Raw genomic sequence first — 15,383 nt, 5'->3', positions numbered from 1 at the left:
TGGCTTTACCTTTGAGGATCAAAGGTATCTACCCACCTTTATCTACTTCTACCTTAATCACTGAATCACAGGATAGAAGCACAGAGTGATTTAGGTTGGAAGAGATCTCAGGAGGACGTCTGTTCCCATACTCCCCTGCCCACAGAAGAGCTAACTTTAGGAATGGATTAGGTTGTTCAGGCCTTGTCCAGCTATGCTCTGAATGTCCCCCTGCCCATCCAAGCACACTTAATCACTAACAGCAGTGCCATCAATTGAACTTTGCTAGCCTTTGCCCCTTATTGGGAAAGAGATGCAACAGATCCAATACCTCTAAGATGGCGCAATCTGACCGCCCCATGAAAAGAAAGCATTATCTGAAGTTAAAAGTTAACTCTGAAGTTAAAACATAACTTTGCAAATGATTTCACTATTTTTAGTTCTAACAGAAAACTCTGATTATGCTGAAAACACGAGATGAGCGAGAGGATTAATTACTCTTCCTTGACAAAGCTGACATGTTTTGCTTGCCTCCAAAGAGCCGAATCTGAAATATCAGGTTATACAGGTTATATATCAGGTTATATCAGGCTATATATAATAAAATCTCTTTTGACATAGCATGAAGTGATTTTCCTTAACAGTGTTATTTGACTGATCAACTGAGTGATAAAGTGATGATGGAATACTACAGCTCTGCAATAGTATCCCTATCACTATTCAATACTATCAATAGTAAGTACAGCAAAAAAAAAAAAGTGCAAAGCAAAATCTGGATGATTAGTAACAGCTGGAAACATAATGAGAATAAAAAGAATAGAAAAAATCTTGAAATGTTATAAAAGTTTAAAAATGTAATATGACACAAAATGCTGCAGTTTAGAACTCTGTTAACACCTCATAGGTTGCTTGAAGACACAGAATTTAGAAAAAAATTCCGTTAACAAAGTATGACTTCACAGTTGGATTGGGGAAAGGAGTCAGGAAGATGTAGTACCAAGGAACACAGCAGAAGCAGGATGTGCAGCAGTGAACTGAGACAGAGCAAGGGAAAAGATTTAAAACAAGAACAGCCTGAGTGTTTTGTGCTATACACGCTGGCTGTCTGCCCGTATGAGGACCCCTCACAGTAAGCAGATCTTACTCTTAAAATCCACAGAGACTAAGGATTTATCATATAATGACCCTACAGTCATTACAATGAAAATTTGAAACAGATCCCTTTGTAATAAGAGGAATGGGGGACTTCATCATTCTTGTATCAAAGGGTTCAGTGTACTCATTTAACGAGAGATCCAGATACAATTCTGAATTAAGTGGGATATCCTGACACCCATCAAAAAATTTTTTGAGGACGTGGCCTCAGCTGCAGAATTACCAAAGATAAATCCAGGCACTAACATTTTCTCTGGTACAGCCGCTTCTTCCACAGAGTAAGTCTTTTGGGAACCAGTGAATCTTGAGTTATCTTTGTGTGTACTGACAAGAATTTCAAAGTGAAGGGATGGCAGGCTCTCACTCTACCAATCTTTATCTTTGTTGCTAGCAACATTTCAACCAAACACACTGAGGGGAACTGAACTTCAGGTCTTTCCCTCCCATATTTTTAGCAAGTCATTTAACAAGTATTTTTGCAAAATTGTGCCACGTGGCACGACAGTAAACCTCAACAAATGTAACGTGAGCCACACAATGTAACACTGCAAGTACTTAAAATCAGTAGCGGACTGAGTGAATTATACTGAGCATACTACCAACCAGCATTATGTTATGCTCCAAAAGTGTATTTCTAGGTGAGATGGAATATCATTCTCAATTATTAGAGTATTATGATAAAGAATACATAACTTACCTATTCATTTCTTCAAGACAGTCTGTTGCAAAGTAGAAGCTCTTAATTTTGGGGTGACATGCTTTGAAGGCACTGCAAAATAAGCGCAAAGAATAAAAAAATGCCTTTTCTTTCAAACAGTCTGTCTATACATATAAATCATAGGTATTTTGAAAGTTTAGTCTGAATCTCTTGCTGAATGAACTTATAGACACATTTCTACCAGTTTGATTACATTTACATTTGTGAGCTAACTGGTACTAGTTAAAATTTTCAAAACTTAGAAATGTAAATCCTTTCAATAACTACTGATATTACACATGTAAAAATTACTTGGGTGAATTTGCAAATGTTTTTGAGCATATTTAAGTACATATTACTTGCAATCCAAAGGTCAACTATTCTAATGGAGTTACAGTTCGATCTCATGGCCTTTTCTCTTGTGCTTAAATGGCTGGGGCTCTGTGCCCTACTCAGACAAGGGAATAGCGGACTGCCAACTTGCTGTAGTAGTACAGTGGCAAGTAGTAGCAAGTAGTAACTTCTTAGTAACTTTAGATTCATACAGAAGACGCATATGAATTTAGCCAAACTTTTATTTTACATTAATAAAGGAGGAAAAGAAGGAATACAAAGATGAACAATCAGCTGGTAATTTCATGCAACTGGAGATGACATTAGAAATACACTACTATGCAATTCTCTTTCCTTAATCATAAGATGCTAAGACATCTAGAATAAATTTAAATAAATGAATATGTTTCCTAAATTTGATACATTTTTTAAATCCTTAATCATAATCTTTGTTCTAGTTGATCTTAACAGAAACAATATGGAAAAATTCTAGGGGAAATAACAGGCCAGTTTGCTTTGCTCAGAAGTAGATAATAACAGTCCTAACTCTAAGTATTCTCTCCTAACTCAAGAAATTGCTTTATCATCTTAAGCTAAAATCATCCATATCTCAAGTACTTTTCATCTTAATCTACTAGTCTTTGCAGTATTTTTTTCTGCTGTTAACATGAGACAATACTAGTTAATGCAGTTAAAATTCACTAAACCCAACAGAATTACACCGAAAACTCTGCATTAATTTTTGTATTTCTATCAGCCGTGCACTCAAATTTCTTGTCTTTTACATCCATACCTCCTCTATGACTGAAATTTTTGTATGGAATTTTGAATTGCCTAACACTGAATTTGCACTGAATTTTGAACTGATCATGTCTTCAGTTTCACTGCTAACTTTGGTTTTTGGTTCAAGATCACCCTTTTTATATCATACTCTTATCGCGCTCCTTGAATGTTTTTCATTCATCTGTTTCTTTCTGCTCAAGAACTCATAGGTCACTGGAGAGCTGGTTATTAGACACCCATCAAAGTACTACCCTTCTAAGAAAAGATTACGCTTTCAAAGTAAACGTCCCTATTCATGTAGGATATTCTCTCTTTAAAAATTCACTTCCTTTGTTTCAACTGCTTCATGATTAAGTGGGCTTTTAGGCTGGGAAACAAAAACCTCTGGTAGTCCTTATTAAAAGACGCAGGTGAGAAAGCTGAAGATTTGATCATCAGTGAAATCATCCTGCAAGATAGAAGATGATAGCTCTGCAAGTGGATATGTGACAGCAGAGAAAAAATTTCTTATGACATTAATTTTTTTTTTTTTTTTTTTTAGAGTTTCCAGACTTTGATGACAATACTAAATATGCAAGGCAAAAAACAACTTATTGTACAGTTATCAATACCGTTCACACTGTATCTCTTTTGGCAGCCCTACGACTTTTTAAACCGTGTCATTGCTAACAGGCCACAAAAGTCAGCCCTTCCAATTTATGTTCCTGCTCAGCAAATAACTAAAGCTTGTCACATTTTTCTTCCTCTTCAAAACCACCAACCTTTGATTATCAGGCTTCTGTTCATTCATATCATCCACATCTACAATTTCTATTACTGCTTTTCAGATCAAAGCCAGGTATCGCAGGCACAAAATTCAGTCCTCTGATGATACCTGTCTTCCCTCTTTAATAACGTGAAAAAAGACCATCCAACTAACTTTTGATAGCTTACACAACTTCAGAGGATGTCACCTGCCTTGTTCACTATCAGCACACTTGCTTTTATTTTTCAAATACATTTTGCTGTCTTTTTGCATCTTTTTCACTCACAGAACATTAGGCACTTAAGACACCACTTTGAGCAACTGATTCAAGCACTCACCTGAAAGATACTTTCAGCAAATCAATTTAACTTCATACGCAGTGGAGGCAATCTTTTGCTACAGAAATGTAAGTCGTCTATATACTTTTAAATAAATATTATGTTCTGTCAGTATAAGGGTCTTTGTCTATCAGAAACTAGCATGTAACTAAAGGGAATGTATCCTAGTGCCTCAGATCATAAGATGAAAACCGAAAACAAGGAGCTTACCCTCTCCTAGCTGAAAAATAAGTACCAAACCCAGACTGATAAAGATTAATGAACATCCAACTCTTTAAAAATGAATTAAAGAGACATCTCTCACCAATTCACCTAGGGGTACCTGATCCTGCTTGGGCAAAAAAAGACTATATAGCCTCTTCTACTTTATTCCTCTCCTGTAAATCCAGGAGATTTACTATAATCTGCTATGTCCTAATCTGCTCAAAATAGGGAGAGAAACAGCATGGTCTGTAACAACACTTCTCGAATAGTAACACTAGGAAATACTTCTCTTTTGATAGTGTATCTCACTTCAATCTGCTTCTACTGTTCTTTGTGCCAAATTACCTGGCCTGTTATAAAAAAAAGAACAAAGAGAGAGGCAAATGTGATACGCATAATGATACATAAAAGCATGCAAGGGAAGAGCAGCATTAAAATTATGTTGTAATGGAAGTGCTGCACAATAAAAACTGGAAAGGGACTTGTCTGCCCAAGTCTGAAGAAGAGTAGCCTGCAAAAAAAAAACTCATACAAAACAAAACAAGACAAAAAAAAGAAAGTTGAACTTTATATTTGACTGTACGGAATTTCATGAAGTTTTGCACCTGGATCGGGAACAATCCTCTGCAACAGCATAGGCTGAATACTAACTGGCTAGAAAGCAGCTTTGCAGAAAAAGACTTGGGGGTTCTGGTAGACAACAAGCTGAACAGGAGTCAACAGCGCACCTCTGAAGGAATTAAGGGTACCTGCATATTTGGCTGCGCCAGAAAAAGCGAAGCACCAGTTCAAGGAAAGTGATTACTCCCCTGCATTTGGCACTTGTGAGGCCATGTCTGGACTACTCTCTCCAGTTCTGCACACATCTTCCCCGTAACAGAGGGAGGTGGACAAACTGGAGAGAGTCCAGCAAGGGACTGATGACGATCAGGTGCTAGAGCACATGATGTACAAGGGGATGCTGAGAGAACGGAGGTTGCTCAGCCTACAGAAGGTAAGTTCGATGGGCAATTGCTGTTCTCAGTTACCTAATGGAGGGGTAACAGAGAAGACAGAGCCAGACTCCTCTTGAAAGGTCACTGCCAAAGGGCAATGGGCAACAGTCATACTTTACAGAAGAGAAATTCTCACTAAATATAAAGAAAAAAATCTTCACAGTAAATAGTGGTCAGCAGAATTGGTTGTCTGGAGATATTCAAAACTAGTCAAGAAAAGGTGCTGAATAACCTCAACTGACTTTGAAGTTAGCTCAGCTGTCAGCAAAACATTGAATTTGGTGAACTCCAGAAGTCATCAGTAATTAATTAATTGTATCACAGCATTCTGCTTAACAGATTTTTCTTTCTGGACTGTTCAGATTCAGGTCTCACCTATAATTATAGTTAGTTCCGAAACTTGACAAAATCATGATGCTGTTATTTCACTGACAAAAGGGATCAAGCCAGAATTACTGTCATTAGTTCTATACTATAATGGCTGTAAGGCAGAACTATTTTCTTTTATTAATAATTCCTAATATCAGGCATAGTTATGTGTGTATACTTCACCACCTAGGAAACAACAGAATTGTCAATATTTAGGCTTAAACATTATATTTCTTTTATTGTTACGTTATATTTCATAGTCAATTCTATGTATCTCACTATGTTCTTCATATCATAGTCTGTTCTCCCAGGTAGCTTTTGAGGCAAAAAGTTGTAGACTTTGCCCCCTCCCCTCCCCTCCCTCCCACCCCCCGCCTTTTAGTGATTCTAGATTTATGCAGAGGTTGATTTATTGAGTGAAGTTCTTCAAAAAAAGCAAGTTAAATTAGAAACCACTGGAGTAGTGCATCCTAACAGGTTTAATTGCATAGGTAGTACAGTATTACTAGTATAGCATACTATACTCTTGGCTACGCTAATTTGAGGTACTGAATAGTAGCATGACAAAAGGTACGCTGCAAGACCGATGTTGCTGTCTGGCATTGCTATATTCCTTCAGCTTCCCCAAAGGTCAATTCCTTCACCACCCACTTGGCCAGTGTAATTCAATTCTACATTACTGATTACATGAGACAAGTTCAGATTCTCACCTCAGGCTGGCTATATGCCAGCATCACTAATAGAGTTATTAATAAACTACATGCATGAGACAATAATCAAGCCAACGTCTTACAAAATGGGTGATTGTAGTATATGTATAAATGCTTTTTATATAGAACACTTTTTAAAATGGTATAATCCCTAAGATCTCCCTAAGTTGAGCTGTTATTTGAAAGCTGCAAAGAAGAATAACCATGTTTCTTATGAAATTTTTGTGTGAATACAATTAAAAAGAATATTATTTTCAAGGAACATTAAGTTTCCAGATGTTCAAGAACATTAAAGACTACTGTTCTCATTAGTTGCAACTTAAAAAGAAACCCTATCACTCCTGACAGTCAGGTTAAAATACTGACCTTTATATAGTAATTACTAGATGTAAGAATTAAATTAGAAATCATTACACATGGCATTATGAAAAACCCACGATGGAGGTTTACACTATTAATAGCTTAAATGCAAATTAATGTTTTCTAATGTAGTGTTATTAATAGAAATTCATATAGTAGTAGGCTTTCTTAACAAAAAGTTCTGAAAAAGAAAGAGATTAACTGCAGAGGGATATTTCTGTGCAGTTTTCTTTCTCACGAAGATAGAGATATATTCAGTGTAAGTTCACATTTGGACAAGGGGCCATCATAAAACATCTTAAATCCATAAAACAAGACTTAAGAGGTATTTATGTACTGGTTTGGCATCTGGACATCAGCAATTTCACCTGCAGATCCTAATCTCACTAACTACTTCTGATGATTAAAAGCACGTTACAGACCTTTATTACAATAATTTGTGACATTTTAATGAAGTGAAAAGGTCAAAATAGCCAATCCATACAAAATTAATATCAGATGGAAAGACATAAGCAAAAAATAAGAGGTAAGATATTCTTGCAATTACTATAAATTTTACTACCAGAGATTTCAATTAACAGATAGCATGTATTTTACAAATGAAAATCGTGAATACATGGGGAATCCCCAATAGGAAGGAAATTTTTCTGATGTCCACTAGATGGCACATGCTTGTTAATGATATGTTTTCATTTTAAGATTTTAATGCAAGAGTTGCATATGATTTTAGTATCAAATATTCTAATCATTACTACTCTCCAACTTTGTAATTCTTGCTGCTTTTTACTCCCTTCATGCCAGCTGACTACCAGCATTCGTCAACTTCTCTAGCAAGAATATATACATATATATATATATGTGTGTGTACACACACACACATACACACACACTACAGTGAATGGTAGATTAGAGATTGGACACAGTATTCAACAAATACTAGGCATCTTCTTTGAAGAACTTAATTTTTATACTCAAACAGAAAGTCAATATTAAACAAAATATTCCTGCACTGTTATACCACTTAAGCATGGTACGCTGTTCTCATGAGTATTTTTTTCCCCGTGATGTCAGTGCTTGTAGCATTTCTGTTATTAAGACTTAAAACAAATCCCATCTGAAAACAGAGTTTGCTGATGGTCAGAATTCTGTGCCACATCTCCACCTTCTGTTCTTCCATTTGCCCCAACGGGGTCTTCCAGCCCTGAGATTTAAGTATTGGCTCTAATTGGACAGGATTAGGTGGTGGATCTAAAGATTCTAATGCTCTTGATTAATCCTGTTAAAATATCGCATGATGGAGTTGCTGCTTGTAAATAGGATTATTTTCCTCAAAAGGAAATTTTCATACATGAAAGCATTAAAATGACAATACTGGATTTTCAAAGTTAACCTTTTAAAAGTTAGAACATGTCAGAGTTATAGTGATAAACAGAACTTTACTTTGACTGCACTATGCTCTCATAATACGATAAAATCTATAATTATGTGTTTGAACATTGCATTCTCATAGGAACCCTACCTCAACTGGGGTACAGAATGGACTTGCAATAGAGATGAATCAGCATTATGCAACAGTTAAGACTATTTTCTGTAGGATTCCTGTCTCAGTTGTTAAAGAATTTGTGAATACGTCAGATAATGCAGAAAGAGAAATAATTGTTTCAAGGAAAAATCAGTTAAATGCTGCAAGTCTTCCTGCTTATGCAAAGAAGTTCTCATGTGCTGCTAAGTCACAGCAAATAAACTTCATAATTGGTTACAACATGCACATTCCTTAGTATTTCAATCTGTGGAAACTTTTGACTTAAATGTTTTGCAGTTCATTTCTGATCTGCCAAACATGACAATAAATTCATCTTCATCTCCTAGAAATGTCATAAAGACTATTATTACAGAAGCATTTAGATACACTAGCACTAGGAACTGCAGAGAAGTGTCCGAGGAAATAATTGTACATTTGCAGCTAAGTATGAATAACGCAGAAGAATGACACCTGTATTTTTACCTTTAGCTTACTGGGCGGGGGGGGGGGGGGGGGGGGGGAATGGGCAGAGAAAGAACTGGATGCAGTACTCTATGTGTGGTCTATTGAGTACCACGTAAAAGGGGATAACTGCTTGCCTCACCTACTGGATACGCTCCTGTTAATAGAGCCCAGGATGGATGCTGTTGGCTTTCTTCAATGCCAGAGCCCGCTGCTGGCTCAGGTTCAGCTTGCTATCTACCATGACTCTCAGGTCCGTCTCAGCACAGCTGCTCCGCAGGCAGTATCCTTGCAATGGGTAATTCATTCACAAGTGCAGGACTTTGCATTGTCTTTGTTGAATTTCGTTAAGAACTCTGTTAACCCATTCCTCCAAACTGTGCAGATCCTCTCGAATGACAGCCCTGCCATTGAATTGACCGTTCCCCCAATTTAGCTGTCATCTAAGCCATTAATGTGGGACCAGTGGTGTGTCTCACCATTTAGAAATGTTCTGAAAACATCCTCAGTTTTTAAATCTAGTTCCCTGCTATTTCAGGCACCGTAGCACATAATCCTTTCCACAAAAGTATAATAAATAAATAAATAAATAAAAATTACTGGAAATGTAACAACTTTCAAAAGGGAACTTCATGTCCACCTAAGTTGTATCAATGACATTTTATATAGAATTTTGACTGCACAGTTTCAATATGAAGTGCTAACAGTATGGCATATGCACTCATAAATTTAAAACCTGAATCTACATTCATTATGTAATGAAAATTTTCACTAAGTTCAGATTTTTGAAAGTTCAGGGGAATGCACTAATCAACAGTGACTAACTACATACCGATCTCCTTTAAGCTTTAGTCTTGTAGAGCTACTTCATCACAGGGCATTATAATTATCACTGTTCTTGAAAATAATACGATATTCATATGATGTCATACAAAAATTTAAATGACAAAGATTCCTAATACAGTATGATCATTTTTAATCATGCAGATGCAAGTGTTGCCCAAAAGCAATAAAAGTTTTTCAGTGTCAACCTAGGAAATCTCCTCTAGCAGGGACAAGGTCATTACATCCAAATATAGCCTGAAATCATTACTGTGATTCAGGAGGAGAGCTAAAACAGTCTGAGATAATGCCACGATTCCTATAATAATCAGAGTACCTTCATTAAATGCACTAGTGAGGCAAATCAAACCACACAGAATAATGCATTCAATGACTATATATTCTTGTCAAAGCTGTCTTAAGGCTATTTCATTCAGTGTATGCTATGGACTTGAGTAACAGTTGTTCTATAAAACAGAGATCCCAGTCTGACAGGGTACTGGAAACATCTATTCATTATTCTAATAAGACTTCAAATTTCTGTGTTTAATTAAGAAAGTCCTTATCCTATCAACATTTTACACGGATGGCTCTGAAATGAACAGAAATTTGAGGAGAAGCCCAAGTTCAGTTCCAAGAGCTGAAAAAAAATTGATGTGATTTTAACTGGACTTCGTTATGCACTTAAATACTGAGCACTCTTTTCAGGCAATTTTAATTTACTTAAAAACATATGAAACTAAAACCAAAATAGGTTCCTCTCCTCAATCCTTATTAACACTAATTATCAAGATAACTACTTTACTCACTTTTGCAGTAGTATAGTTAAAATGGACTCAAATGTATAGAAGTGCGTGAGAAGAGAACTGGACTTAAATTTTCACATTTCAAACTTTCAAAGAATTTTAGGTTATATTCCAACACCTGCTAAAAATTAACTGGTAAAAGAAAAAAATATTCTAAAGTAAAAAGAAGCAAGAATAGATCCAGTAAAGACTATCTTCCCCTGGCTTTTTCCTTCTGCTCTAGCAGAGAGAATAATGAAGCATGAACTGGAATTTTTCTGGAATATGCTGGGTCAGAACGCACCACCATCAGCTTAACTGCATTTGTAGAAGGAACGCAGAGGAATCAGACCACAGAAAGTTGTCCCTATTCTCACCAGAACCATTGTCTTTCAAGTGGAATCAGGCAATAGGAATCTTGCTCAGTTCTGTCCTCAGTATGAAGGCAACATAGAATAACAGGACTGGTATGCTTTGTGTGCTTATGGTGGTAGCAGATCAGAGCTGGGAGTGAAACAGGAAGGACTCTCTATTCACATATGTTGGATATACTGAAACAAAACTGTATGCAATAGTTTTCAGATTGTATGTTGTAGGGAAGCAGGCAAATAGTGGCAAATGAAAAGTGTTGGTTTTATGATGGGAGAAATATATAAATGATAGTCCATAAAGGAAGAAACCAAAGTGAAATTTTGTTAGCGGAACCGAGGAAATACTAATAACGTCCTCATTGTATTTTTATCACTGGACCTGCTTCTTTGTGAAAGGATTCAATGCCTGAAGGTGCTTAGTTTTGAGCACTGTGCAAAGTTTTAGTTAATCAGGTTTTTTTCTGTACATATGCCCTACAGAGATTGTTCTCTAAGAAGTGTTCTGAGAAAATGTGTTCTAGTGCTTAGAGCAAGGCTCTGGAAGCTTTTTCTAGCTCTGCACAATGACCCTGTGATCTTTGTTAATTCATTGAAACTGCTTAAGTGTTTTTATATTCTAACAAAAGGGTATTTTTCCTAGGTGTTTGTTCAATATCATTATTAATATCTACTCATACCTCACAGGAATTTTATAGTACTTGGTTTACGTTTAATTTCTATAGCGATACCCTCAGTTGAAAGGACAAATAGAAGAGTAAATTGCACTGTCTTCTAATTCTCAGACAGTAACTATCTTCAAACCTTCAGATAGCAATTGAAGAGGGCTGATTTTCTGATCAACAGATTCTCTTGTAATTTATATCTTCAGTAGTTTCTGGTACACGTGTTCACAGTTTAGGACATGTATTCCTGAGACCAAAACCATGTTTAGCCATTGGAAAAGCATGACAAAAATTCAGGATGCTTAGTTATAACTAGGAAAGCTTTAGTCAGAGAATATCATTAATGCTATGCCATATAGTTCCTGAAGGCAGCAAGTTTTTAATATCACAGATGCAGCATATAGAAGACAGATGTGAATAAGGCAGGAGATACTGGTGAAGTGCTAGTCTCAAAGCATTAGAATCGTTCTGTTATTCCTACTGTTCTTGACAGATGCGAGTTCCAATCCCAATACTGCTTGCAAACAATTTCCAGCTTACAATGGTCCAGTGAGTTTTTTGTATTAAATATTCCTTAAATGTGGCAAAGCTTAATATACGCTCTGTACTAGGAGCAAAATGCAGCAGTAGCAATATGCACACAAGCGATAGAAGGACTGAAACAATGTTCATTTTGCATTTGGCAACTAAATATATTAACAATTGAGGGCATATAAGCTTCTTCCATAAAGCAGAAAACAGAGATTATATTCATGATCACTTGCTATGATATTTGTTGTATTTGCTACAGTAATTGTTTCTTGCACACTGGATTCTCATCTTAAAGACTACACTGAACCTAAGAAAGTTCTATCTGTTGCCTAATCTATTCATGTTTTTCTGCTTCACTTATTTAACTGAAGTTGAAAATGGGCTATCTGAAAAGCTGACTAAAGAGACATCCAATTCTTTCAAAATTGCTTACGGTATTTACAACATGATGTATCTTTTAAAATAAAGAGACACAGTAAAGCTTAAATGGGCCTATTACATATTATTTATGAATTCCAAAGTTTTCTGTGTAATTTCTTTCTCTAGGCTTTGCAGATTTTTGGTACTATATATGGTACTTTTGGTACTTCCAAGACTGAACCTTTAATTTACAAATACACTTGTCATGTTACTTACTGTTTTCTTCTGCACTCAATTGCTCTATCTATCCTGAACTCAGGTAAACTAATGAATCCTTCTGCTTTTTCATCCTATCAAAAGAGGAGAGGAAGCGACAGTGAGAACAGCTGAAGAACATGCAGTCATTTGGGTCTTACACTAAAATCAATCCAACCAACTGAAATACTGAACACATCTTCCCCATACTGTTTTTACTTAAGTATTTAGATTGCTTAATCATGCAACGTCAACAACTTTTATGAAGTAACTAAATGGACAGTTCCTTAAATGAGCTGCAATCACCCCAATTCCCCTTTGCTGAAGATTATACAACACCTTTCAACACTTAACACAGCACCTAAAATACCATTCAAGACATAACAACTACAGAGAATTGTTTTTTTTCATAAGATAGTATACAAAAATGAAAACTGTTAAAACAAATGTGTGGATATCTCTTTTTAAAATCATGATTGTGCAAACCATCTCCTCTTCTAATAATAATGGAGCAAGTTCCTACACTGAGCTCACCAGTGTTTACATGGAAAAGTAAACACTAATGAGTATTTCTTGTCATTTTTTCCACTTCTTTTGAAGTCATTTACCAGAAGAAACATATTAGGAGGACACATATTAACACCAGTTAGATTTTTGAAAAGTATTATTAAATGTACTATGAATTATTGCTTGACCATAAACCAGATTGAAAATCAGTGAGATGTATGATGAGTACCACCTCATTTCCCACATTCCCTCATTGCATTTCCCACAATATCAAACAAAAAAAACATACAACAAAAAACCTGAAGGTGTTTTGTCACCCACAGCCTGAAAGAATTCTGTTTTGGGCTGCAGAGAGAATATTAAAATTGAGGGTAATTATGTTACTAAAATTATCCACTTGAAGAAAGTGTAAAGCAGAGACTAAAATATCATTAAAGGAAGCAGGTTGTGTACAGACAGTTTAGAACAGATGGTGAGGCTCAGGGCTTGCAAATAGAAGAACAGCAATTTAATCAGTTTCTCTCCCCACTCCACCCCTAATTATTTTATCGCTACAGATGTTTAGATTGCATGAGTGTAGTTCCACTCATTTTCAATAAAATTTCACCAAAAATGGCAATTTACACATGAGAAGCTGCAAACTGCAGGCTAATGAAACAAAAAGCAAGAAAAACATCTATGTTAAGAATAACTCTCAGGTAAAACAGATTTACAAGTTCTGATTTTGACAGCTGCTTTAATCCTTAACTAAACTAAGGTTAAACCTTAAACATTTCCCCAACTGAACAGAAACTATGGAGAGATGAGTGTGAATACTGCGTATTGGCCCAAATAAACACTGTCTGTGGAAAAATATTAACTACTGACCCATTCATTTCTTTAAGAGTGAACCTTCGCTATTTCATTAAGTTTGGACATGGACCTTAAAGACTTTAAAAATAATTTCAGTTGAAATATTTCCATCTAGAATGACCCAGACCCAGCATTTAAATTGGCAGTCCACTACTATGTTTCACCAATTAGCAAAAACAGATTTACTTTATTTAAAAGAATGGTAAAGCTTAAGATTTAATTTTGACTTTCTCCAAACACAGAATATACTTACATTTTGATTTGTGTACCAGTACAAGGAAGAATCTTTCAAAATAAACCAGTATTTTTTCCATTTCTGTGTAAAGTAACCTTTGGCGTCCTTTTTCTTCCATAGCCAGCCTTCACAATCTCCATGTCCCAAGTCCTTGCAAGAAATCCGCCTTCTGCTCTCACTCGTTAGAGAGCCCCCTAAGAATGCCACAATAACGTGAGAGATTCCTCTGAAAGAACTATTCTCAATATAAACACGTTACTAACTTCTAATGATGAGTCAATCCAAAACTCTCCAATTTCTGGAAGAGGAGAGATTCAGCGAACTATTTCCAAATTCCACAATGTTCTGCAATTTTAGTTTTAGGATACAAAGATACAAAATAAAAGGGGCCTATTTTATAAAATTTAACAACTCTAAAGGGTTCATTCCTTCCAGGGCCACATTTTTTGTAAGCTGGGCACCATCATTCCAAAGTAAAAACTTACTGATTTAGCCTTCAATCTGAAACTCACAGAATGACATAACCATAATCCATACCCAGAGGTAAACAGTACTTCTTCCATATATGTTCTGTTACTACTTTTAGCAACAATAAGTCAGTCAAATCCCGGGAATTTTTAAATTGAATTTTTATAGCCAATACTTATAGTCAACAAAAGAGAAAAAGCATTCACTTCCATAAAAATGCACATGCTTACATTTCTTCAATTCTGAATTTAACTCAACGACAATATTTTAGTGTTATTGCATCTTGCTTATAGGCATAGCAACAAAGAGAGTTTGTTTTTGTTATTTCATCACTTCCTAATTTAAAGGCCTGAAATTTTAGCCTGTCTTGTAGATATCACTAAGAACATTTTTTTAGGACAATATCATTTTTCTGTAAAAAAGCCTAAATTTAATTAAAATATTAGACATTTTTCTGTGAAATAAATCAAGCTTATATGGCTATAATAATTGTATTTGTGCTATAGCTGCAAAACAGTGAAGAAACTGAGATTACATCAAAATAACATCCTTTGGTTCTGCTACTTTTCACAGTCAAGTTCTTAATGTTTTGCTCTTTACAGAATAACATACTGCGTTTTGTTCAGGTTTAGAATAAAAACGTATAGCAAAAGTAAAGGAGAATTTTTTTTAGAGAGCAGACTCAAACAACAAACAGAACAAAAAGAGCCTCACCACACACATTCATGTACTTTGGTACGCTCAACACACTGTATTCTGCTGGAACTTCTTTTCATTACGTTCATTCTTATAACAGTCTCAAATAGGCCATGGAGGATGAAGAAACAGAGCAATAGGAAATAGCCAAATATACAGCTACTACCTTTCTGCTACCTACGTCAGA

The 15,383-nt window shown here is 35.7% G+C and overlaps 1 protein-coding gene across 4 annotated transcripts in view; it reads right to left on the bottom strand.

The window, feature by feature from the left end:
• LOC104140945 (connector enhancer of kinase suppressor of ras 2) overlaps positions 1–15,383 on the bottom strand; it is a 253,111-nt gene that overhangs the window by 24,013 nt on the left and 213,715 nt on the right. For all 4 annotated transcript variants that reach the window (XM_068957202.1, XM_068957199.1, XM_068957200.1 and 1 more), the window contains 3 exons: positions 14,051–14,226; positions 12,460–12,533; positions 1,832–1,903 (listed from right to left, as the gene is read on the bottom strand). In XM_068957202.1, the coding sequence (XP_068813303.1) occupies positions 1,832–1,903; positions 12,460–12,533; positions 14,051–14,226 (322 nt within the window). The remainder of the gene's footprint in view (positions 1–1,831; positions 1,904–12,459; positions 12,534–14,050; positions 14,227–15,383) is intronic.

This window comes from Struthio camelus, chromosome 11, assembly GCF_040807025.1.
Source record: "Struthio camelus isolate bStrCam1 chromosome 11, bStrCam1.hap1, whole genome shotgun sequence".
In the NCBI taxonomy this organism is placed as follows: domain Eukaryota; kingdom Metazoa; phylum Chordata; class Aves; order Struthioniformes; family Struthionidae; genus Struthio; species Struthio camelus.
Note: the sequence above shows the minus strand (reverse complement) of the source record. Positions and strands in the feature narration are given on the sequence as shown.